This window comes from Brassica rapa, chromosome A08 (assembly GCF_000309985.2).
Source record: "Brassica rapa cultivar Chiifu-401-42 chromosome A08, CAAS_Brap_v3.01, whole genome shotgun sequence".
Lineage (NCBI taxonomy): Eukaryota > Viridiplantae > Streptophyta > Magnoliopsida > Brassicales > Brassicaceae > Brassica > Brassica rapa.
This window is the reverse complement of record NC_024802.2, coordinates 10128357-10153553: the sequence shown is the minus strand read 5'-3', so window position 1 is coordinate 10153553 and position 25197 is coordinate 10128357. Positions and strand designations below refer to the sequence as shown.

At 33.3% G+C, this 25197-nt stretch overlaps 5 protein-coding genes across 6 annotated transcripts in view; 2 read left to right on the top strand and 3 right to left on the bottom strand.

Annotated features, from left to right (window-relative positions):
- Positions 1-22881, top strand: part of LOC117127247 — a 28039-nt gene extending 5158 nt beyond the window's left edge. The window contains exon 3 of the mRNA XM_033276923.1: positions 18893-22881. Within this exon, the coding sequence (XP_033132814.1) occupies positions 18893-18933 (41 nt within the window). The 3' untranslated portion in view covers positions 18934-22881. The remainder of the gene's footprint in view (positions 1-18892) is intronic.
- Positions 212-3599, top strand: LOC103833548 (importin subunit alpha-2). 2 transcript variants are annotated; one of them, XR_004450154.1, is made up of 12 exons: positions 212-590; positions 660-756; positions 842-933; positions 1005-1136; positions 1217-1402; positions 1488-1651; positions 1727-1805; positions 2214-2342; positions 2441-2568; positions 2684-3058; positions 3177-3295; positions 3369-3599. XR_004450154.1 is itself a non-coding variant. In XM_009109635.3 (11 exons), the coding sequence occupies exons 1-10, from the start codon at positions 366-368 to the stop codon at positions 3054-3056; spliced, it is 1605 nt and encodes a 534-aa protein (XP_009107883.2). In that variant the 5' UTR covers positions 212-365; the 3' UTR covers positions 3057-3058; positions 3177-3599. The 2 variants fall into 2 exon arrangements, 1 of the variants encoding a protein (XP_009107883.2); XM_009109635.3 differs by having other exon boundaries at positions 3177-3599.
- On the bottom strand, positions 12275-18880 carry LOC103833569 (S-protein homolog 2). The gene has a single exon (XM_033276925.1). It carries the CDS (start codon positions 13247-13249, stop codon positions 12839-12841), a length of 411 nt encoding a protein of 136 aa, XP_033132816.1. The 5' UTR covers positions 13250-18880; the 3' UTR covers positions 12275-12838.
- Positions 19181-19987, bottom strand: LOC117127504. The gene is made up of 2 exons (XM_033278054.1): positions 19441-19987; positions 19181-19383 (listed from the first exon to the last, which is right to left on the bottom strand). The coding sequence occupies exons 1-2, from the start codon at positions 19985-19987 to the stop codon at positions 19181-19183; spliced, it is 750 nt and encodes a 249-aa protein (XP_033133945.1).
- Positions 22882-23357: 476 nt separating the features above from the next.
- LOC103833547 (proline-rich antigen homolog) lies at positions 23358-24231 on the bottom strand. Its single transcript, XM_009109634.3, has one exon. It carries the CDS (start codon positions 23994-23996, stop codon positions 23490-23492), a length of 507 nt encoding a protein of 168 aa, XP_009107882.1. The 5' UTR covers positions 23997-24231; the 3' UTR covers positions 23358-23489.
- Positions 24232-25197: the final 966 nt, after the last annotated feature.

Here is a 25197-nt window from a genome sequence, read left to right as displayed (position 1 = left end):
TAACACCCAAAATAAACGTCCGCTTAATTAACAGTTAACTCGGTTAACGGTGTGTTAATCTGGTCAGTCAATCGTAAGTTTATTAATAAACCCGAAAAGTCAACAAAAGTTCATGATTTTATTGGCTAGCCCATATGTCCAGGTTTCTTTTGGCAATTCCCGCAAAGTTCAGTGTTTTTTTGGCCGATTTCTCATTTGTAAACCAAAGGAAATTTCAATCTCTGTAACTTTTCCTCTTTTCTCGTTCCCCTCTGCTTCGCCTAGGGTTTATTCCCTCTCCCTCTATATATCCGCCGATTCTATTCTAACACTCCTCTCCTCTCCTCTCCTCTCACTTTCACTCACCAAGAAGAGCAGTAGCCATCATGTCTCTGAGACCCAACGCGAGGACTGAGGTTCGCCGTAACCGCTACAAAGTGGCGGTGGACGCCGAGGAAGGACGAAGGAGGAGAGAAGACAACATGGTCGAGATCCGTAAAACGAAGCGCGAAGAGAGCTTGCTCAAGAAGCGTCGCGAAGGTCTTCAATCCACACAGCAGCCTCAATTCGCTCCTTCCTCCGTTGCTTCCGCTACATCCGTCGAGAAGAAGGTATAGAATCACTATTTCGATTTCTAGGGTTTTAGAACTGATTAGATCGTTTTTGATTGGTTGATTAAGTTGGAGAGCTTGCCGTCTATGGTTGGTGGGGTGTGGTCAGACGATAGGAACTTACAGCTTGAAGCGACTACTCAGTTCAGGAAACTGCTTTCTATAGGTGATTTTGCTGCTATCTGTGTAGTTTGGATTTTACTAGGCATGTTCTTGAAATTGAATCGATGCCTTTTGTTTTGATTTGGTAGAGCGAAGTCCTCCTATCGAAGAGGTGATAGCTGCTGGTGTTGTGCCAAGGTTTGTGGAGTTTCTCAAGAGGGATGATTATCCACAGCTTCAGGTTTGTGTTATCTCTTTCTCACATTTGCTACAATTATCATCTGAAACTTAATGGTTTGTGTGGGGCTTCAGTTTGAGGCTGCTTGGGCTTTGACGAACATTGCTTCTGGGACTTCAGAGCATACGAAGGTTGTCATTGAACACGGTGCTGTTCCCATTTTTGTGCAACTCCTGGCTTCTCAGAGTGATGATGTCCGTGAGCAGGTACAGTATGTTTCTTCATTAATATTCGAGACCAAGTATGTTCTTAAAGTATATTTTCCTAACCTGTTCACGTCTCTCAGGCTGTTTGGGCCTTAGGAAATGTTGCGGGTGATTCTCCACAGTGCAGAGATCTTGTCCTTGGCCAGGGAGCTTTGTTACCATTGCTCTCTCAGTTGAATGAGCATGCTAAACTCTCAATGCTCAGAAATGCTACTTGGACCCTCTCTAATTTCTGCAGGGGCAAGCCACAGCCTCCGTTTGAGCAGGTTTGTCTCTCATTTCAGTCTTATTCTTCTCTTCCTTATTTGATCAAGGCAAATTTATTTAACTTTTGTCATCTCGTAAGAACAGGTTAGTCCAGCTCTTCCAGCCCTTGAGCGCCTGATTCATTCGACTGATGAGGAAGTGTTGACGGATGCCTGTTGGGCCCTCTCTTATCTTTCTGACGGCATCAATGAAAAAATCCAATCTGTCATTCAGGCCGGTGTTGTTCCCCGACTTGTAGAGCTTCTCGAGTGAGTCTTTTCAATCCTGTAATCCACCTTGTTTTTGTGCATGATTATGTGATGATGAATTTTGGCTTGCTGTAGGCATCCATCACCGTCTGTGCTTATTCCTGCTCTTCGAACTATCGGTAACATCGTCACTGGAGATGATGCACAGACACAGGTATACTTATTCTTTCAGTCATTTCTCTCAGCATACATGTTCCACTCGTTCTACAACATTAATGGGAAGAATGGGACATCACTGGCTTATCAGCTGAATGTGAGCTATATGATAATTATTTTTGATTCTCAAAAGTTACTATCTACTCGTCAGATTAATTCACTTGAGAATATTGTGTGCACCTCTGGAAAAAGAGGTCGATCATTTCTTTCTAAAATTTGTCTACCTAGTACCGTGCATGTTTTCACATAGCTCAAATACTGCACATAATGTCTGGTATTCTGTCTCTTTTAGATGTATGTGTTCATCATTTTAGGCCTATAATCCACTGAAGGTCTCAAGAATTTAACCGTTTATTGCATAATTGTTTTTTGGTTGGTTTTGAGCTGATGATTTTTTTCCCTGCAGTGTGTAATTAGTCATGGTGCACTCCTTAGCTTGTTGAGCCTTCTGACTCATAACCATAAGAAGAGCATTAAAAAGGAAGCTTGCTGGACAATATCGAACATCACTGCTGGAAACAGGGACCAGATTCAGGTGAACTTTCGCCCAAGATTTATTTTGTTCAGCTTATCAGTTTCAGAAGGCTTTCGTTGTTTGATGGAAATTTTGTGTGTTTATGTTCTGTGATGCAGGCTGTATGCGAAGCTGGTTTGATATTCCCTCTCGTCAACCTGCTTCAAAATGCAGAGTTCGATATAAAGAAAGAAGCTGCATGGGCAGTATCAAATGCGACTTCGGGAGGTTCTCCCGACCAAATCAAGTAAGATTATTCGATATCAGTCCCCTCTTCTTTGGATCTCAGACTCCTTTGAAATATTTGTTAGATCTATCTTTTTAAACGATCACTTAAAACTTCCCTCTGTTCCGTGCTTTAGGTACATGGTGGATCAGGGAGTCGTGAAGCCACTGTGTGATCTTTTGATATGCCCCGATCCGAGGATTATCACCGTGTGTCTAGAAGGATTGGAGAACATTCTGAAAGTCGGAGAAGCTGAGAAGTTGACGGGAAATACCGGGGATGTAAACTTTTATGCGCAGTTGATCGATGATGCAGAGGGATTAGAAAAGATTGAGAATCTGCAGAGTCATGACAACAGCGAAATCTATGAGAAGGCAGTGAAGATTCTTGAAACATACTGGTTGGAAGAGGAAGACGAGACTCTACCACCAGGTGACGTCTCTGCTCAGGGATTCCAGTTTGGCGGTAATGATGCAGCCGCACCGCCAGGTGGATTCAACTTCCAGTGATGGTAATAAATAAATACTCAATACTTTAGGACTAGTTAATCCTGTCCAAATGTCTTAGACTGGGGTTAAAAGTAAATATGTATTTTGTGTAATTCTTTGAGTTTGGTTTTGTTTCAACAGGAGCTGATTGAATTGAAGAGTCAAAGGAGGTTTAAGAGTCTGTGGTGGGGGCACTGGTTAAATTGGTCTGAGTTTGAGTCTTCTCTTCTGTTTTAAAGTCGGGCGAGGTGTCTTGGTGTAGTCGGGTGGGGTTTGAGTCGTGAGATAAGCTTGTTTTGAGGGGGAGGGGGAGGTTTGGGTAGGAGTCATCAGAGGGAATATTTTTATGAGAACCAAAATGGGTTTTATAGTATGTGTGATGAGAAGCCTGTAGGAGCTTTGTGACATTTGTGTACTACACAAGACTGCGAGGTCAAAAACATTTTTTTTTTTAAATTGGTCAAACTTTATTTGGTCGTAACGGTGACAAATTGGGTGTCTATTGTTAATATATATTTTTTTTTGACATATATAAATGTTTCCAGCCAGTGCGGTTCATATCTTTTTGGGCTAATGAGAACCATGTGTGTTTCTCAATAAATATAAAATAATAGCATTTACTTTCTATAATTATAATTTAATTATTTTTTATAATTCTCTCGTGGAAGGAGTTTCTGTTAACATATATACGCCGTCCAACACCATGGTCCGGGAGCTTTCTCAAGGCCTTTTCTTAGAATTGCAGGCTCAAAAAGTCAAAAGTAATATTGCTCTCAAGCATCGCATTGATGTCGACGAACAAGACATAACTATGATAGAGACGGAGAAATCGTCTAGCAGTTACAGAGTCTTCGTGTGGCCCAGCTCCGACGAGAGGTTCTATGAGTTGATCGGATCTCATCCTTTACATGGTGATCCTTCCGAAGCAGCAACTGGAGCTGCTCCTCATCTCAACTCTCCACCAGCTATCGAGCGAGACTATTTAAGCTTCAAATTTTGTGTGTATGTGTTTTGAGGGATAAAAAAAGAGAGGTAAGGTTATGTTTTGTGTGTGTGTGGGAGAGAACTATGGTTATGCTCTGTGTGATGAATTATATTTTATAAAGCTTTAAGCCATACATTTGGGTGAGTACAGTGCACACTAAAGCTTTAGGCCATACATTTGGGTGAGTGCAGTGCACACTCCTATATTGATATGAGTACAATACAATATATATTTTTGTAGCATTAAAAAGGAACTATAATAATCCAAATTTATGTAGCTGAATTTATGATGATACTTGGAGGAATCGGTGTACATTTTCTTTGGGTTGAGAAATTGAGTCAAAGGAGAACAATTGAAGATCCTTAAGGTCGGGCTTCAACTCTTTGGGATGACTGGTTTGGCCTTTGACGTTGTTAGGATGTGGCTAGGTTGAACATGAAATTCTGCTGCTTGATGTCTGTGTGCATTGTCAGATTAATAAGTTGGAAAATCTGCTACTCTACTTGACCTTTGATATGACGTCAGTGGATTTATGAAACTCTTTTCCATTCATACCAGTTTCCTAGATGTTATGTCGCATCTTCTTCCTGCATCCAGATTATAGGTTTAGTTCTCTCTCCTTATCTCGGGGTTATGATATATAAATGGTAGATGTCAGTTATGGTGAAAGTTCAGAAGATGCAGACTTCCGAATGTTCATTAATATACATCTCATTGTTACTTGGCTGCACCTCAGGTCATCTTTTGATCTTTATCTTTTAGTCTTTTGATAAGTTGATTTGTCGGGACAGAGACCATCTCTTGGTGACCTGGAAATATCTCAAGAGCTTGCACTTTTTTTTCTGAGTAGTTACTGCAAAATGGGAGTTGTGGTAATGGATGGGGGCCTCTTAGGCTGGGAAGTGAAATGTTGCATTGCTTCGTACAATTAAATAGCTATTTAGGATCTTTTTCATACTGAATTTTGCCTTACATCCTTCTGTGGTAGTAAGAGATTCAGATCTTCTGCAGTTTCATATAATTCAAGTTTCTGATATCTTCAAAGGTTGTCCTTTTACGTCTTCTCTGTTCTCAACAATCCTTCCTTTTTTCTGTTTATGCAGGTTTGTTGCTCCACCAGTCCAGAATAGATCTGTATGCCCCGGATCCATCGCAAAGGTAAATTATTCGGGTATCTATTCAAATTTGAATCGGGTCTATTTGGGTTTTGGATTTTTGGAATTCCTAAAAAAAAAAATTTTCTCTTTCAAAAACAATATATTAAACTTTTTATTTTATCAATATTTTCGTTGAATTCATTCTATATACGTTTCTTCCATTTCAAAAAGAAAATATCATGTAATCCAACGACTACATTTTATCTAAACTTTATTTTTATGGGCTATTATTCAATATTATGAAAATTACAGTATAAATTTATATAACTTATAATAATAAATGAATTAAAAAAGAAAACTTAACTTATCTTGGTATAAGAAATGAATCACGGAAGTGAACGACGTAGATGCACCATTTTTTGGGACATAAATCGTGTTGCAAAACTATTTATTTGATGTTGAGAAACGATATTTTGGAGATTACGAAATCAACAGACACGAGAAACAAAAGCAAGCAAAGTAAAATAGAAAAGAAGAAAATATTGGTTGCATAAGAGCACCCCCATTGAGGGTTCATGGGGGGAGTTCACACAAAAACCAAGAAAAAAAAATAATAAAATAATCCAATCCCATGAACCCTCTCTCTCCTAAAGTTCTCTTGGTTGAACCCCTCTCTCCTAAAGTTCATCACTGTAGCGCGGGTCCCACGTGTTGTGGCGGCCCGCGATTGGTCTAACTTTTTTTTTTTTTTTTTTTTTTTTTTAAAACCAAAAAGAAAAAGAAACAAATTTTAATAATAAAATACTAAAAAGATGAACCCCAAGAGGGGGTTCATTGATGTGGATGCTCTAAGAATCTCAGATGAACTGGTTTATAGTGAAAAGATTTGAATTTGTCGTATAAACTCTTATTCTTTTTTTCTTAAAATTCTTGACATTTGAAATGAACAACACATTTCTCATCTTCTCAACAAATGAGTTTTAGAGAACATAGCCACTAAATTTGTTTGAATTTTTAACATAGCTAAAACCCAATGAGTATTTATATCTTTTAATCTTTCATATGTCCTGGTCCATATCTAACTGAATAATAATTCCAAACCCAAGATTTAAAACATCTACATGATTAAAATTTACATATTTTACGTTTTATATAATGATTAATAATAGAAATAGTGAATTAAAATGTAAATTAAATTTTAAGGAATTTTTTTCCACACACACTCATCCCGCGCAAGGCGCGGATCTCTACCTGGTTATATGTTTAATTGAGAATCCTTCATAACTAGGTAAAAAAGCATATAAATCACTAAATTTTGCTAAGAATCGTGAAAAACGATGGTGAAATGCGATAAATTAAGGTTACTTTCTCGACAAGTGAAAGGAAGAAAACATGAGTAATTTTGAACTTATTAAATACAAAAGTGAGAAAATAACAAAATTGCACTCTCCTCTCTCCGAGACCTGGGTTACTTTAAATACTTAGAAACGTTGAAATTTGTGAGTGTTTGTTGCATTTTAAAAAAAAAGGTATTCAGTCAATTTGTAACTGAAATGCTGTCAACCACATAACATGAATTCACCAATTAAAGAAAGAGAACCAACTAGTGGTTGAATCCTTTTATACAGTCTATACTATAACCAAAAATTCTATACAATAAACTGGTTATCAGAGTCAAAGAAACTCTAGTATAAAACTAATTTTTGTGAATTGACGAAATACTTTAAATTTGTGTGTTTAAGAAGAACGAGATTTAGAATCAGTAAACTAGAGTTTTGACCCAAAAAAAAGAATCGGTGAACTAGAGTAAGAGAAGAAGATAAGTAAGAGTTTGGTGAGTGTTTAATAAGTATTAAGCTGCATTAAGGCATCCTTTAAATCGTGATACACAAGACTCTTACATTGTGAACATGGTTTAGACACAAGAAAGAGAGAGAGACAATGAATTCAAATGAACAAAACTAGTATCGATTCTTTTAACTTGTTATAAGAGATGGTGAAGCCTTTAAATAGGCAACAACTTACGATAAACAATGACTAAATCAAGAAAAACTACAAGAAAGCAGGCGAATTTCAACGGAGAATTTTGTTGAAATCCATCGAGGAAACGCATTTCCGAGGAAATTCTCTATCGGAACCAGCTCATCGGAAAAAAATCTGACGAAATTAGATTTGTGGTTTCAGAACATGAGATAATTGACCAACAGTACATTTTTATAAAATATTGATGATTTAGAAGGAATTATCTGCATGTTTTAAATATATAAGTATTTATAAGAGAACAAAATCAATATTGTATGTTGGATTATCAAAATATGTTTGTTTAATTGTATAAGTGTTTATGAGAGATATTATGTACTCGTTGATATATTCATAGAGGATTTGAATGCCCCCCCCCCTCCTCCGGCGGTACAAGTTTGGGTACTTTCAAAGACCCCTTCGAATCTAGATATTTTTCTGGCTCATTCACTCATTACAAATATGGATCATCTATTTTGCAGAGTATCTTCGCTTCTGGAAGATCATCAATTTGCTTGAATTTTATGGTATATTTGGAAAGCGCGAAACAATAAAGTTTTTAGCAATTTGGATACAGATCCCAGGGAAACTCTCAACTTGGAGGAGACATAATCAGTTCTTTGGGCCGAGGTTAAAGAATCAATTATTCGTAAGATCGATAGATCTAGAGAGGTAGTGGATTCGACTTTACTCATATACCAGGAAGATGGTATTTTAGGGATGGGTCATGGAAAGAACATGAAAGTTGTTCCGGACAAGGTTGGTATAGTACGCTCGAAGGCTTTGATGGGATGATGTGAGCAAGAAATACCAGAGCCAGTCTTTCTCCCCTACCTTTGGAACTAGAGGCATTCATATGAGAAATGAAATGTATGAGAGATTTACGGCAGTTTCATGTAACTTTTGCAACAGATTGTTCTCAATTGGTGAAGATGGTTTCAAAACCGATGAATACCAGCTGAGCTCATCCATATACCCACACCATATAATACCAAGGTGGACAGCCTCGCACGAAATGCAAAGAAGCAACCGTCGATAGTCGTTCATATGGACGGACGCAAAGCTACCAACTTAGTTTATAGAGTTTCCATGAGTTTTTTTATGTTGATGATTTTTATTTTGAATAATTCATATCGAAAACATTGATTTCTGGGAATTGTATCAGGATATTCTGACGGAATTCCGAGGAAGTTAAACCCCAACCCAAAATCCCAATATATGGGGATTTCCTCGAAATTATGTCAAAATGTTTCGACGGAATTTCGAAGAATAACTTTTAAAATTTCTTTATTTAAATAATTTTCAAAACCAATCTCGAAATTTTTTTAACAATCATTTTTATTAAAAATACAGTGTAAATTATTTTTAAAAATAACATGAACATAAAATTTTCTATCAAAAATATATTAATTTTAAACAACTCCAACAACTAACAAAACAACTTGATTAATATTTAGTTATATAACTATGTTTTCTATTTTTCTATTTTTAATTATATAACAATACAATATATATAGAAATTATATTTTTTAATTATATTTTTATATTTTGGATAATTCAATATTCTATTTTAACTATATAATTAAGAATTTTATTTGATTAATATTTAGTTATATAATTATGTTTTTAATTTTTCACTAAAAGACTTTTTCAGATAACAATACAATATATATAGAAATTATCTCTTTTTTTAATTATATTTTAAGATTTTGGATAATTCTTACTATTATTAATTTTAATCAATTATGTAATCAAATCAATTAAAATTTCGTTTTTATTTTTTAATTTATTTATACATTTTATTTATGAAGGGTATAAACGATATTAACCACTCTAACTTTTCACGTGAGAGCTCGATTCCAAAAATTTACTTCGCAAATAATAGTATAGATTTCAATTTGTTTTAGAAACTTTGTAACCTATTATTTATTAGCATATGCAATGATTTAGAAATAAAATAAAATATATAAAATTTCAGGTTAATTTTTTCTTCCTTTATTAAGTTAACATTTTATATTAATATTTTTTATACGTATAATATTTTTTTTATTTTAGCATACTCTAGGAAATAATTTTTATTAATCTACTTAATCTTTATTTGGCAAAATTATTATACGTATCAAGTTGATTCCTATTTCTTATTTTATTCTGTAATAAATATTTTTGGAAAATTTAATGTTTTAAATAATAAACAAAATTTTCTATTTCTTATATTTTATTGATATTTTAAATTTGTATATGAGGAATTCAATATGTTGTAGTTCAACTTTTAAAATCATATGTGATTTAAGTTCTTATAGCTTTTAAATGGGAAAAAGTGTTTGTATTTTTTAAATATATTTTTAGTTTTATTTAATTTATTGAAATACTATATGCTAATTTAATTAATATGAAATTATTATTTATCTGTTAGTTTATATCTTACGGACTTTGAATTTATATGTGATTTGAATTCTTATTGCTTTGACTTTTTAAATTTTTTTTATATTCTTAAGAAATATTAGTTATGGTAGAGTCTAGGGCGAAGCACAAAAGGTATGCACTGAAAATGATGGAACAAAGTATGTGTCAATTAAGATGAGAGGTTTGGGGTTTAAAGACATAACGGATTTCAAAACAGGATGCTTGGTAAGCAGTTATGGCGTCTGATTGAAAAGCCAAACATATTATTTTCTAGGGTTTTCAAAGGTCGGTATTACAGGAACGCCTCACCCCTGAAACCGATTCGTTCACATTCTCCGTTATATGGCTGGCGGAGTATTGTATCTGCTAGATCTCTGGTAAGCAAAAGACTAATCAAAAAGGTGGGATCATGATCATCTATATCTGTATGAAACGATCCATTGCTCCCAACCACTTGCCCGAAACCAGCAAACAAAAATCAACATAATCTTTACCCATTCCTTACCGTGGAATTTCTCATTCATTCCACTTCGCGAACTTGGAACTCGCAGGCAATCCGGGCTTTGTTGGATCCTCAGGATGTGAAAATCATAGAAAGTATACCACTTAGTAGGATTCAGATGGTAGATAGGTATGGTTGGCATTTCAGATAAAATGTGAAATACACGGTTAAATCAGGTTATCAGGTAGAATGGGTTTATCCACAGTTGATGTATTGAAGGCGTTCTGCTGAAAACTATGGTGCCCACCAAAGATAAAACATTTCTTATGGCAATTGGTGTCAGGATAAATAGCAGTCAGGAATAATCTGCAAGCGAGAGAGATGCAAGGGGGCATATGTTGTGCATGATGCGGAACCGATGAGAAATCGATAAACCATGTATTTTTTGAATGTCCTCCGGGACTTCAGGTTTGGACCCTTTCAAAGATACCATCAAATCTAGTCATTTTTCCAACAAGTTCTCTCTTCACAAACATCGATCATCTCTTTTGGAGAGTTCTCCCGCAGATGGACGATCATCAGTTTGCATGGATTCTATGGTACATTTGGGAAGGAAAAAATTACAAAGTTTTCAGTAATCTGGCATTGATCCCACAGAAACACTTAAATTGGCGTAAACAGAATCTACACATTGGGCTCATGCACAAATATTAAACATACAGAGGTCAGTACCACACATAGAGAATGTGACTCTACCGTCAATACGAGGAAGATGGTGTTTCACATATGGTCCTTGGAAAGAGAATGATATTTTTTTCCGGATAAGGTTGGTTTAGTACCTTAGCAGGTTTTGATGATTTGATGGGGGCAAGAAATGTTAGGGCTAGTCTCTCTTCTCTTCATGCGGAGATGGAAGTACTACTATGGGCAATGGAATGCATGAGGAACTTACATCAGTTTCAGGTTACTTTGGAACTGATTGTTCTCAATTGGTGAAGATGGTTTCGGAACCATAAGAATAACAAGATTTTTTAAATTATTTGGAAGACATCAAGACCCTGGAAGGAAGCTTCCTCATATCAGAGATTATTTATGTATCAAGGACGTTAAATTCAAAGGCGGATAGCCTAGCACACAGTGTAAGGAAGCAACTGTCTTTTGCCGTTCACATGGATGCAGATCTTCCGGTTTGGTTCAAAAAGTTAGTATGAGTCTGTATAATTTGATGACAAAAAAATAAAAAATTAGTTAATGATGAGGTGATTTTAAAAAATAGTAGCTATATCAAGTTGATTCTTTTTCATGATTTTTGTTTTGTTAGTTTACCTTATTTTGAATGAATTCCTACTTTATTTTGGGGAAAATAGGTTTTTGATGTTTTGGCATTTTGAAAATAATGATTTGGCATATTATGATTAGTGGTTTAGTCATATGTAGATGACACCCTCAATAGTTTATAGTCTATTATTAAAATAATTATTTGGAATATTTTGAAAATGGACATGTAGGATTTAGAAACACCAATCAAAATATTCCAAATCAATATTTTAAAAATGCCATCACTTCTAGTAAATATTATTTGAAAATAAAATAGAAATTCAAAGAAAATAAAGTAAACTAACAAAAAAGTAACTAATAAAATATCAACTTGATATAGTACTATTTAGAAAATTAATATGAAATTAACTATTATTTTAAAGAAAGAATATGATTTAAAAAACAAATCAAAGCTATAAGAATATAAATCAATCTAATTTTCAAAGTCCATATAAAATAAATTAAACTAACAAAAAACATTAATTTAAAATGAATCAACTTGATATATAATACAAGCTTAAGGTTAAGTTATAGTTTTTTTTGATAAAGAGGTTAAGTTATAGCTTATCTCCTTAACTAAGATTCATCACCAAAACCCAATAAAAGATGCAACTGACTTCAAAATACTACCATGAAGCCCAAACGAGAATCCTGACAAAACATATCCTTTTCTCTGCGTTTCGTTACAAGAACCATAAGGATTACAATGATATGGAGCCAGTCCAACTTGTAGGGAACGTACGTACCTTGAGCATCCGCATAAATAAAAAGTCTATTAAGGTAGGTACCACTATGAACTTCAAACAATCTCTATCAATACAATATCAAAATGTTAAAATTAGGTATAGGCATTCGGTTCGGTTCTTGAAAATTGAAACCATACGGTTTTAAAATATTTCGTTTCAATTCGAGTTTATTTCTAATTGAATTAAGTAACCATTCGGGTATTTGTTTTAAATATTTTGGATATTTATGGTTATTTTAGGACATATTTGTTCTTTTTGCTATATTTTTGATAGTTTAAGTTATTTTTAGTTTTTTTTTTTGTATATTTTTAGCTCCATTCAGTTATCCGAAATATCCCAATTCTGTTCGGTTCTGATTTTTCTAGTTCTCAAAACTTGGAACCATTCTGATATTTTTTAAGTCTGGTTCAGTTTCGGTTCAATTATTTGGTTCTTGTTAATATACCCACCCCTAGTTAAAAAAAAACTACATTATGTTCTAAATTACATTATATTCTAAATTTCCGATTATAGAACATGGAAATATGATTTTACAGCACATTTTTGGTCGAGGATTGGTAACTTACACAAATATTTTTATTTATTTTTTGTAAATAAAATACACAATATGGTGGTTAATAAACGTAATTTTAACAAGAGCTCATTGTAGCTGAGTTACACAAACTCTTAAACAATACTTATTTCATTACTTTACAAAAAAAATCCTCTTCCATATTATTATTCGTAACACAACTTTAATAAGAGTATAATACGCTATTAGATAATACGTATAGATATTAAAACTGTTGAAAAAGTCAAGAATTCCAAGGAAGACAGACATCAAACATGTTATTGATTTTGTTAAGCTTGCAAGGACCATTCTTACGTATCTTCCACTCACAGTGTGTGCATCCAAACTTCTCAAACTCTTTATCTCTTTTTTGCTTATATATATCGAAATAATGTGATTCGTTTCCCCAACTAAATCTGCAAAAGAATAAAGTACGACCAAAAATATCAGGTTTAAAGCGAAAGAACCATGATCCACCTACTCCCAGACCCCCGTATCCAAGATCATTGTCCCCCGACTGACAGTGGTAGCCTAACGATAATCCACTTCCAAGATCATTATGAATCACCACTGTTGTCTTTTGGGCACAGGACATGGTTGCATTCATGAACATAATCATCGTGATGAAGAAAACTATATAATTTAGAGAATCCATTTATCTTTCTGGTACGTATTATTCTTAGAATATTGGTTCTTTATATATAGTGAAACAATATATGTGAAACAATATATGCTCTTGAATCACTAATTCGAATTAACATTTAATTTAACACTAACTATGAGAATATTTTTATTCCTTAATTTTAATTAAAAGTTTCTTTTCTTTTTTTTTTCTTACCATTCTTTGTTGTCAATTTCCTTTGTCTTAGCATATATGATCTAAAAATTAAAAGAAAATTAACATAAATTTGGTGATCACCCGGCTTTTAATTTTTTTGGTAAATATTGTTATGAATATTGTGGTGATGACATTATGGCTAGTCTTAGATATGCTTGTTCTTCAAGATTTATGTGTTCTCTAAGTGACTTTATTCCCAAGCTATTGTAATCTTATATAAAAGATTCATTATTCATGGAACAAGATACACCAATTTTTCTCTTTTTACTTATAAGTTTATAACATTTTATCAGCATGAAACTCAAGCGATTTTGGGCTAATAGGTACATATTTTTATTTTATGTTAATAGCTATAATCTATGTTCAATCCTTCTCTTAATCATGCTTATTATCAATTCATGGTTTGTGAGAGTGGGATTTATAGTTATCAACATGTTGATTTTGATTGAGTTTAAAAGTTTCAGTCGACAATATTGATTTGCCCTTGTTTCAAGGAAAGAAAAAATCATTCGATTAAAGTGAGACCTTGTCGACAAGCTAACGCGCAATTTGTTATATTTTATATTCGTATGTGTTTGATTTCATAATAATTTGTTATATTTTATATTCGTATGTGTTTGAATGCATAGTAGCTTGTGTTTGCTTTAGATTTTATTATATGTTTCACATGTCATCACGTAATTCTTAAACGTGTTAGTGTTCATTCGTAGTATTGCTATAAACCTACACTTAACATGTTGTATTGTTATTAACCTATACTTTCATACGGTTGCATATTGCCACTGTTATTTCATACAACATGTAATTATATAACTAATAGCTATCTTGACTATTTTATTGTTGAAACTGTGAACTAAAAGTTAGAACCTATAGCTACAATCAAAACCTACGAATCATTCTTGTTGAACCTATAGCTACTTCATTAGCCATATGGTTATTGTTTCATTACTTAATTCATTAGTAATGATCGTTTACACTTATTGTTTAGGTTTATTCACATATATATACTTTGTAGCAATAAGATATGAGTCTGAGTTTGACCTAATTGCTGTCAATACAATAAATGATATTGTTTTATACGTGAGTGGTTCTTGGTTCTCATTAATTTATATTCCACCAATCAATGATACTGTTTTATACGTGAGTGGTTCTTGGTTCTCATATATTGTTATATCTAAATACTTATGTTTACTAACATATCAATAGTCATTTTATATGAGCAAATTTTAAGTATTTCAGGAATATTTATTCTTTGTAAAAGAGAAAGAAACCATGTAAGATGTCGAGAAACATGAAGAATTGGAACACTCATCGCTGATGCTTTTCTCTTTATAAGATAAGTATATTTCTATGTTTTATATACAAGTTTAATTAAAACTTGATTATATAAAATAATTTGCATAAAAAATCCACAAGTTTGATAGTTATATACAACTTTAATTAAAACTTGATTATATAAAATAAGTATTTTTCTATTTCATTACCATTACATATATGACAGTTTTAAGCTTGATCTTAAAAAATCCACAAGTTTTGAAAAACAATCCAAAGAAAGGTATAATCACCACAATGTGATTACCTAAAGTTCATTATGTATTTTGAATCTAAATATTACAAGACATGGAGTCTGTAGATAAATCTTAACTATGTTGGATAAAGTAAAATTTCTCAAAGAAAATTTTAATGATGCAAATATAGTGAAAAATACAGTTTTCACACGTAATGTTGTCCAAAAGACACATGGTTGAAAATAAAGATTAAAGAAATTTATAGTTGTATCTTGTCTCTTTAAAACTCAAAAAAACAATGAGCTATTGATGTAAGATCAAAAATCACGTCTACTTGGTTATGATTCATTCTCTTGAAGAGAATTTGACATTTTGAGAAAAAAAATCCACACAAATAATATTGGTAAGTCCAAAAAGTAGTTGTAGACGTGAATGTGGATATATATATATATATATATATATATATGGTTATGATTAAGGTCAAGACCAAAGAGTTTTTTTTTTAGAATTCATAATTCACTTGAAGCTGAAAAAATAAAAATGGTAATAAAGAAGAGAAAGATGAAAGAATACAATTTATTGAATGTTAGTATAAAGTTTATTGAATGTTCAAGAAGAGGATATATATGATGCTCCAGAAGAGTAAAAAATATTATTGTACATAAGAATGCAATTTAAAATTCTTATTGCATTATATTCTTATAAGCCTCAAAAGTTTGAAGGATACGAGAAAGAATACATAAGCCGAATATGGTATGTTGTTGATTCTAAAATGATATTCAATTAGAAACTTATAATTTTGTAGTATTATCATCTCGAGGTGGAAGAATTAAAGAATCTCACATTTTATAATAAGTGAAACATCCAAAAGATTATGTTTACACTCAAATTTGTTGACAAATCCTTCTTAAAGTAAATTTATGGCATTTTGAAACAAGTTATGTTGAGATACTAAGCGAAATAAATGTTTAATTCATTGCAAATCAAAAGTATTTCTTAAGGCTCTAAAAGTATTTTAGAGAAGTACCTACATTATCTTATAGATTTTACTACATAAATATTAGTGTAATGGAGATAAATATATAGTAAACCAGAAATTTACAAAAATATTTGGCACGAACCAGCTAGACCATTTTGGTTTAATAATGATTCGAAAAGGTACATAAATATTTATGTGAATATTCATTGAAGAGCCATAAGATTCTTGCGAATGATTTCACATACGTTACTTGCTCATTAGATAAAATGGTAATACGGTTTTCACCAGCCAAATGAAGTTATTGGCATGAATAAATGAGATGTTGGTGGACTGATCACCCACCATGCATCTTTATAATCTTGGTGAATTCATGTCTTAAGTATTTGATAATTATTTCATGTTCAGTGGAATAAGTATTGACAATTTTGAGCAACATAGTTTGTATCAAGCCAACAAGTAATCACTAGTTCTCTCCATCATTGGTATTGGGTTAGAAACCAACAATTTTTCATCTAAGAGTTTTGCATGTGAAATATACATTCCAGTTACTCCACAAGCTTATTAAGATGTGTTTCAAATGAGGTTGGGAATATCTGTTGGATATGAATCTCCACTGATAATTAAGTATCTAGAGTCATCTCCGAAGGATAAGTAAGGCTCGATATGAATGCTCAAATTAAAACGAGTATTTCCAACATAAAGGGGAGAAAATACACAGATGGAAATGAAAATAAGTTGAAATCAATTATCATTGATCCTCAAACTAAATAGAATATGAAGTACAAGTCCAAAAGATAATTCAAAGATATAGCTTAGTGAAGCAGTTGCCAGACACATTTACTGACCTAGATAAATAGTGATCAAGTCACATACCAGCTGTAAATGCTCCAAAAAGAATTGATATTTTATAAGAACAATATCAAACTGCTAGTCACACCTACAGCGTGGTAGACATGTTGGTTCCAAAGAGAAGAATCCTCGTAAATGAAAAGGAGCATAAATTAATAATGGGAAAATCGCATTTTAAACCATAAAGGTATGAAAAGGTAGCACTTTAAACTTTGGTGCTCAAAAACTCACACTTCAAACCCTCAAACCAATTATATTAGCACATTAAACCTTGAAACTAACTTACTTCTTTGCCAAACAAAAATGTGACTCGTACTGTTCATCCGTGGATAAAAAAGTATGATGTGTCAGTTTTTTAATTAATAAAAAATAAAAATATTTAATATAATGAAAAACAAAATTAATTTAAAAAATCAGAAATAAATGAAAAACAGATAAAATTAAAAAAAATGAAAAAAATGAATAAATTTTTTAATTTATATCTAATTTTAAATATTTTTTAAAAAACTAAATGATTAAAAATCTAAATTTATTAATAAAAATTAATAAATATGATATTTTAAAAATTAAAATAAATTTTAAAAACTCAAAAATTAATAAACAAAAATTTAATTATAAATTCAAAAAATTAAAAAATTAAAAATTAGAAAATCAAAATAAGTAAATAAAGCCCTAAAGTTAACATACACAACTGAAAATTTTCAAAATGTTTTTTATATGCAGCGATTTCCAATATATTTATAGTAACTATTTTCAAAATATAACCCTTGATGTTAATGGATTTTGACATATCATCCTTCAAACTTATCACCATCAAAGATGTTATATCGGAAATCACCACCAACTAACCAACAATATCTTGAGAACTTATAAATATATCGAAAAACTGTCACATATGAAATCACCACCAAAGTGCTACCTTTTTACATTTTCATGGTTTCCATTAACATTTGTTGAATTTATTTACTTTTTTTTATTTTTAATTATTTTGAATTTTTTATTGAATTTTTATTAATTAATTTATTTCTTTATATCTTTATTTTTTGAATTTTTTTAAGAATTTTTTATTTATTTTTTACTTTTTATAAATTTACTATTTAATTTAAAATTTTATTAATTTATTTTTTATTTTTATTTAAAATTATTAATAAATTTAAAATTTTAATCATTTATTTTTGAAGTTTGATTTTTTGAGTTTTGTTTCTTTAGTTTTCTGCAATTATTTCTGATTTTCTAAATTAATTTTAATTTTTAATTATTTATTAATTAAAAAAAACAACTAACACCTCGTACTTTTTCACACATGGATGAATAGTGCCGGTCACATTTTTGCTTGGTAAAGAAGTAAGTTAGTTTTAAGGTTTAATGTGTTAATATAATTGTTTTGAGGGTTTGAAGTGTAAGTTTTTGAACACGAAGGTTTAAAATGTTACCTTTTTACACCTTCATGGTTTAAAATGCGATTTTCCCAATTATTAATGGTCAAGAGGAAATAAAGTTTTTGAATCATATCCAGAAGAGATGTTAAAACATGACTGAAATAATTCAAGTACCAGAGGAATGAAGAGATCTCAATAAGTTATGTCATTTATAGAATAAAATGGAACCGATAAGAAAATCGACGTCGAAGATATTTATGCGTGCAAAATAACAGTTGATATGATGAATGAGAAAGATGATCATAAAAGAAAGTCTATTGAAAAGTGTACACAAAAAAATGATTGGCCAAATCAGAAAGAAGCAATATACAAAGATATAGACTCTCATGAAAGAGATAAATATTTGGACCAATAGTCCATACACCAAAAGGTGTAAAATATTTGCAAACTCATCATCAGCTCAATATCCTAGTCGCTACCACACTTATTGCCGGTGTTTGATTCCCATAGGGAACGAGCATCCATTCTGGCAACTGATGTGTCCGGGCAAGTGGGGTTATTCCAGCGAGCTCGTACCGACATCTCACGAGGCTTATTAAAGATTTCATAGTATCATCACTGCGCACCAATATTCCAATACCCAGATCCACCCCAAAGATCCATTCACCCGTCTGTGTGTTTTGTCCAAACACCATGAAGTAGCCGCACGAGATGATCAAGACTCATTTGCAATCATTATGTAAAGACTATTTAGTCTTAGGGCATCCTCAAAGGGGGAGCAGTTAGGTGTGTGCTTAGAGTGAAAATAGTAGTATAATATTGTATTTAGGCTAGGAACATGGGACATCCTCAAAGGGAGATCACTTAATTAAGGGTGTGCTTAACCAAATAAAATTAATTAAATAATGTAACAAAAAAACTTATTTTAAAATTGATTCCAAAAAAAAAAACACAAAATACAATTGGAAATTTGTATGAAACAAACATATTATTTAATTAAACAAACAAACATTTTATTTAATTAATACAAAGTTTAATATCCAAATTTATTCCATATATTCTCAATCAAATCCTCTTTCAATTGGTGATGTGCTTGTCTATCACGAATTCTTGTGTGACCATCACCAAAACCCTCGAGATTTGAAGCCATACTTACTGAAAACGAACGACCCGGAGTAGTTCCGGTTCCATTTTCTTGTTCCAATTCTTGTTCGAGAGTGTATGAATCTCGTTCATCTTCAACAATCATATTATGGAGTATGAGACATGCTCGCATAATATATGCTATTTTACCTTTCGACCATAAAAGAGATGGATTTTTAATTATCGCGAATCTAGATTGGAGGACTCCGAATGCACGCTCAACATCTTTTCGCACACCTTCTTGATGTTCTGCAAACAAACGATGTTTCGGGTGTTGTGGTCGTGGGATGGATTTAACAAATGTCGCCCATTCGGGGTAAATCCCATCCGTCAGGTAGTAAGCCAAATTATACTCCCTTCCGTTGACATTGTACTTCAGTTCGGGAGCTCGACCGTAAATAATGTCATTAAATACTGGTGATTGGTCAAGTACATTTAAATCGTTACAAGTACCTGGCGCCCCAAAAAATGCGTGCCATATCCATAGATCTTCTGAAGCCACCGCCTCCAAAACAATAGTTGGTTTATCGGTGCCTCGTGAATACATTCCTTTCCAAGCGGTTGGGCAATTTTTCCATTTCCAGTGCATACAGTCGATGCTGCCAACCATCCCGGGAAAATTTTTCCATTTCCAGTGATCTAAACTATCATCATTTGCATCATAATGATAGTGAAAATTGTTGGAAGAAGATGCCATGAAAGCAAAATATTATTAAGATAGAGAAAGGAGTAAGTGAGAGAAGAGAATTGTATGTTCATTAGGAAAGAAGAGACTTGTATTTATAGGTATTATAGAAGCTCAATTATTTGGGACAAGTCGATGTGATTCTGATTCAAAGTGATTCTTCGTTTATAACTACATGCCAACTACATGTGATTCTGAAAATAGTTCCACACAACAATCCAAATGCATGTGATAGTTGCTACTATACTAGGTTCCAAAATACATGTCATTACATGACAATAGATCCGACATACAACACCAATTCATACTACACGTGATAGTTGCTACTCCGACAGTACATGTCGCAAAATACAAGTCACTACATCATCTCCTTACCGACAGTACATGATACACAAAATACAATAGATCATTTCACCTTCTTAAACTAAATACAATAGCGCCACAGCCATTGCTACCACAATGCAGCAAATACAATACGCCCACATCAATGGTTTCTTCTCACCAACAAGCCTCTCCAGGTTGACCAACCTCTGCTCTGAAACCCTCTCCAGGTGCACCACCCTCTGCTCTGCAAGGCTTTGCAGATCCCTGAGCTGCATCAGTTGTGTTCCGTAATCAGGTTCAGCTTGAGCCTCCTCTTCACAGCCAGTGTATCCAACCTCAGCAAGACCAAGTTGCAGAGCATAGTAACTGCTATCAGCCTCGTCTTCAGAACTATCAGCCTCGTCTTCAGAACTATAGTCTAATGGGCTGTTCATATCACTTTATAGTTTTGTGAGTTAAACCATGAAACTAGTTAACTCAAAGCAAACTGATACACGCGAAGAGAAAAACGAAATCAAAAGCTAACTAAACTATTCAACTAAACACAACAACAACTCAATTCAAGCATTGGCTATTGAAAACACATATGACTAACCTTTTACTTTCGATAAAGGCTTGTTTGTTGTTGCTTAGCCGGTTTAACTCTCGGCCTGACTATCCGCAACTTCAATCCTCAGAAACAAAACAAAAGAGAATCTTCAGCTTCCAATTTTCTTAAGAACCTAAACGAAGCCATAAACAAGATCGACTTCCTATTTTCTTAAGAATCTACCCGTAAACAATGTATATGATCGATTAAAACGCTTAACCCATACTAACAAACCTAAACCGATGAGAACGATAAACGAAGGAGACGAGGAGACGAGGAGAGAAAAGATCAGAGACAAAATTTTGTTAAGAATCTAACCGTAAACAATGGATAATATCGATTAAAATGCTTAACCCATACCTACAAACCTAAATCGATGAGAACGATAAACGAAGGAGACGAGGAGACGAGGAGAGAAAAGAGCAGAGACAAAACATCGGTCATACCTTCAAGGGTGATACAGAAGATCGGTGAGGAGGAGATAAAAGATCGATTCACGGTGTGCTTCGGTCGGAAATCGAACGGAACTGGCTTCTCCCGTTCGTCGCCGTGTGTGGATTCGAGAGACAGAGAGATAGATCGCAAACCCTAGGAAATGGGGAAAAGAAAAACCCGTGTTCCCTTTCTTTTTTTCGACCAATACACACTTGCCACGTCGACCAGCACTTCCCTTAAGCACAGCTCTTCGACAAGCCCTCCCAAACTGCTCTTAGCCCACTTTTGGATTAAATCCAAATATATTAAGCCCAAGCACACCCCATGTGCTCCCCCTTTGAAGATGGCCTTAAAGTTTCACCAAACAGAATAATAGATGGATGATAATGACAATACAAGAATCTACCTTAATCTTTATAAATAATAATATCAAGTGAGACATTTATGGAGATGAATCGACATAAAAATGAAGCCTGACCACATTTATGGGGTCCAACAAACGTAATCAGATTTCCTTCTAACCTTTCACGAGATAGGAGAAAAATAAACAGTACTTATCTGCGATCCCTGAGAAAAACGGACAACAATGAAGATGTGTTTTTGTTGAAATAAAAGATCTTCGGTTATCTTTTAAATAGCCTGGGATAACTTCGAACGAAGACAGATGTGCAAAGAGTTTATCTTGACATATAATACTGCCTCAAACCTACTCTAGTATAGAACTCATCATCAGATACATTCTGGCACACGAATCTGCTACACAATGCCCTATGATCTCCTCTTCAAAATTTTAAAGAAATCAATTAAATATTACAAGTTCATATTGATATCCTTGTAACCTAATTATTCTTTTTTCCTTCACAATTAGTAATTCTTGTCCTTCTCAATTCCATGATATCTCGTTGTCTATTGTTTTGTGTATAGCTATGTATTTTTTTGGACAAAATTTTAAAATTGTTACACTAAATTAGTAATCATTTTTTGGTCTATGAGCAATAGAATGTTGTTCTGTACTTTATTTATTTGGGGAAATTAAGTTTCAACAAAAAATTGTATTATTTGATTATAAATTTTAAAATTTTGAACAATAGTTAGAGTGGCATCATTTTTCTAATTCACTTGAGACATCATATCTCGTCTGACCGGCACTTATTAGAACTGAGCACAAAGCGAGTACTCGCTATTTTTATTGTACTTGATATTTGATTTGTTTTGTACAAGTTAGTTTTGTTTACTCTACTAAAAAGAACATGAAAATTATTTTGAACGACATATTTATACATATTATAGAGAAGAAGGATAAAGAAAACAATAATATTTCGATATGGAAGCATTGTATATTTCTTACGATAACAAAAAATGTCTTATCTTGGCAAGTGAACTAGTAGCAAGCGAGATAGAAAAAAAAAATTAATACTTGTTATTTGTCTTATATTTGCAAGTATCTAAATTTACTATTTAATACTAACTTGATGACGACGAACACTTAAAAAATCATGTTGAAACAGGTATAAAACGATTAGCGAGTAGTTGTACCCATCCCTAAATGCAAACAAAAGAAATGACACATATTATTAGCAAATAACAAGTATTTAATAGAGTATTTAACAAATAATAGAAAAATATAATGATAATTGATACTTGAATTGGTGTTATGAATAACGAAATTTGTTAATTTATTATTTGGTTTGACAATGCTAGTAATTGAATTTTCAAGGTGGATACGAATAAAGTAATAAGTAATAATGTCGAGTTCTAGCAGTGATAATGTTTTGATGAGGTAGGCAATGGTCTGAAGCATTAGCCATTGATATACAGTATCAACCAACAGTAACTCAAACCTTGGTTTGACTCCAAATTTACGTTAAGTTGTCCGTAATTAATATTCGAGGTAGCAAAACAAGACTTTTATTGCTTCCTTTTAACTATAGTTTCGACTTGGAATGAAACTAAAACAAAAAATAAAGGCAAACAACCCCCCCCCCCCCCCCCCCACCCCCCCCCCCCCCCCATTTATTTATTTTACTAGAATTATAAGATAATAAAAGGCTTCATTCATAAAATTGTTAAAAATGATAGAAGTACAGATAAATTTGCTACTTGTACAAGATCTCTCATGCATAGTGTTCTTCCTTACAAAGATCTGAGGGTTTCTTGATGTTACAATTATAAGTAAAGAGCAAAAATTATAACCAAAGAAAACACGTAAGAGAGTTTGACTTTCACATCAGATCCGGCCGACACAACAGATTGCTGGGGAGGGCTGTGGTAGTAAAACGGAAAGTACGGAACGATTGGGTTTGGCGGCGGCGTATAAGGGTTGTAGTTCCCTCCACTTTTCGGCGGCGGATAATAGTAGCCACCGTCGCCGGAAGAAGATGGTGGTGGACGGTAAGAGCCAGACTGAGAAGGAGGTGGGTAGTAGTAGTAAGGACCACCACCACTACCACTACCGCCGGATCTAGGAGGCGGAGGACAAGCAGTGGTGGTGGTGGTGGCTGGAGGCGGAGGAGATGGAGTCGGAGGCGGAGGAGAGAGGTTTGGCTGACAAGGGTTGTCACAAGAAGTGCACATTGTACAGTCAACGATCTGAGATTTTGCTGAGGTAAGCGTGGTGTACGTCGTGAAGAAGAGAAAGTGGGAAAGAAAAAGGAGGAGATGGAATGTTTCCATTGTCGGGATGAATCTGGAGTTCGTGTCTGGTGAGAGAATCTGAAAGTGAACGAAGCAAATTTGAGGAAGAAGACAAAGAAGAGAAGGGCGCACAAGTGTTAGAGTGAAGCAGAAGAACGTGTAGACTGTTTCCAATACTTCCTTTTATTTCTCACCAATTTATTATAAACTTTTTTGGTAAAATGTTTTTTTTTAAACATTTGTCTAGGTTAAACTTTATAAATATCTTTCTATGGTTAAAGAAGCTTCATATTTATATATACGTATCATTATTTCCATTTTTTTGTTCACGTGACTAGCAAATAAGAAATTAATAAAAATAGTTACGTGCAGCAGTAGTATTTTATTTACTGCCTGTATCATGTGATATTTAATTCAACTCCATCTTGCGTTTTCATATGATGATGATGAACAAGGTTGAATGTAGAAAAGACACGTGGAATAATAAATACGGTTGGATTGGAAGAACTCATAGGATCCGATGAGAAACGCGTAAGAATGGAAGTGAGCACGTGCATGTCGGCTCGTTTATCAGCACAAGTGCCTTCTCTCATATTGTTCGGATCTCTGCTCTTTAATGTATGTGTGTAAACAAACGTAATTACGATTTCTTTCCCTTCTCACTTCATTGATGTACTGCGTACATTAATATAATTGGTCAGATGTGAAGCTTAAACGAATTATTTTTTACAGTCATGCATCTCCTATAATATGATAAGAAAACACGATTGGCATCATTTTAAAAAGGCAAAGATAGAAAGTATGTAAAAGCAATTAAAGGCACACATGAGCAGTAATTTAAAAAGATCCTCGGGTACTGTGCTAGTGTGATCTATCATGAATGATACCCACCTACTCGTAACCACGAACCTCAACCATTGTCTGACCAAAGCCCTCTCCTCTTTACTTTTTTACTACCACTTCCATTTCACTTCCTATTTTTTGTGACTATTTTAAAAATGTTTTCACACAATTTTTTTCTTTTTTTAAGTAATATGAGTATGACAAACACAATGAATGTGAACACGTTTTAATTTAACATAAAAGACAGTAAGTGAAGTGTTATTCTTTTCTTTTGCATAAGATAATTTTGTTTCAAAATAACGTTGTAGTAGTATACACAAGCCTTTTTATCATCATCGTCAATATTATTTTGAAAAGTGGAGAAGAACGATCTACTTTATTTGTGAGATGAAACTCC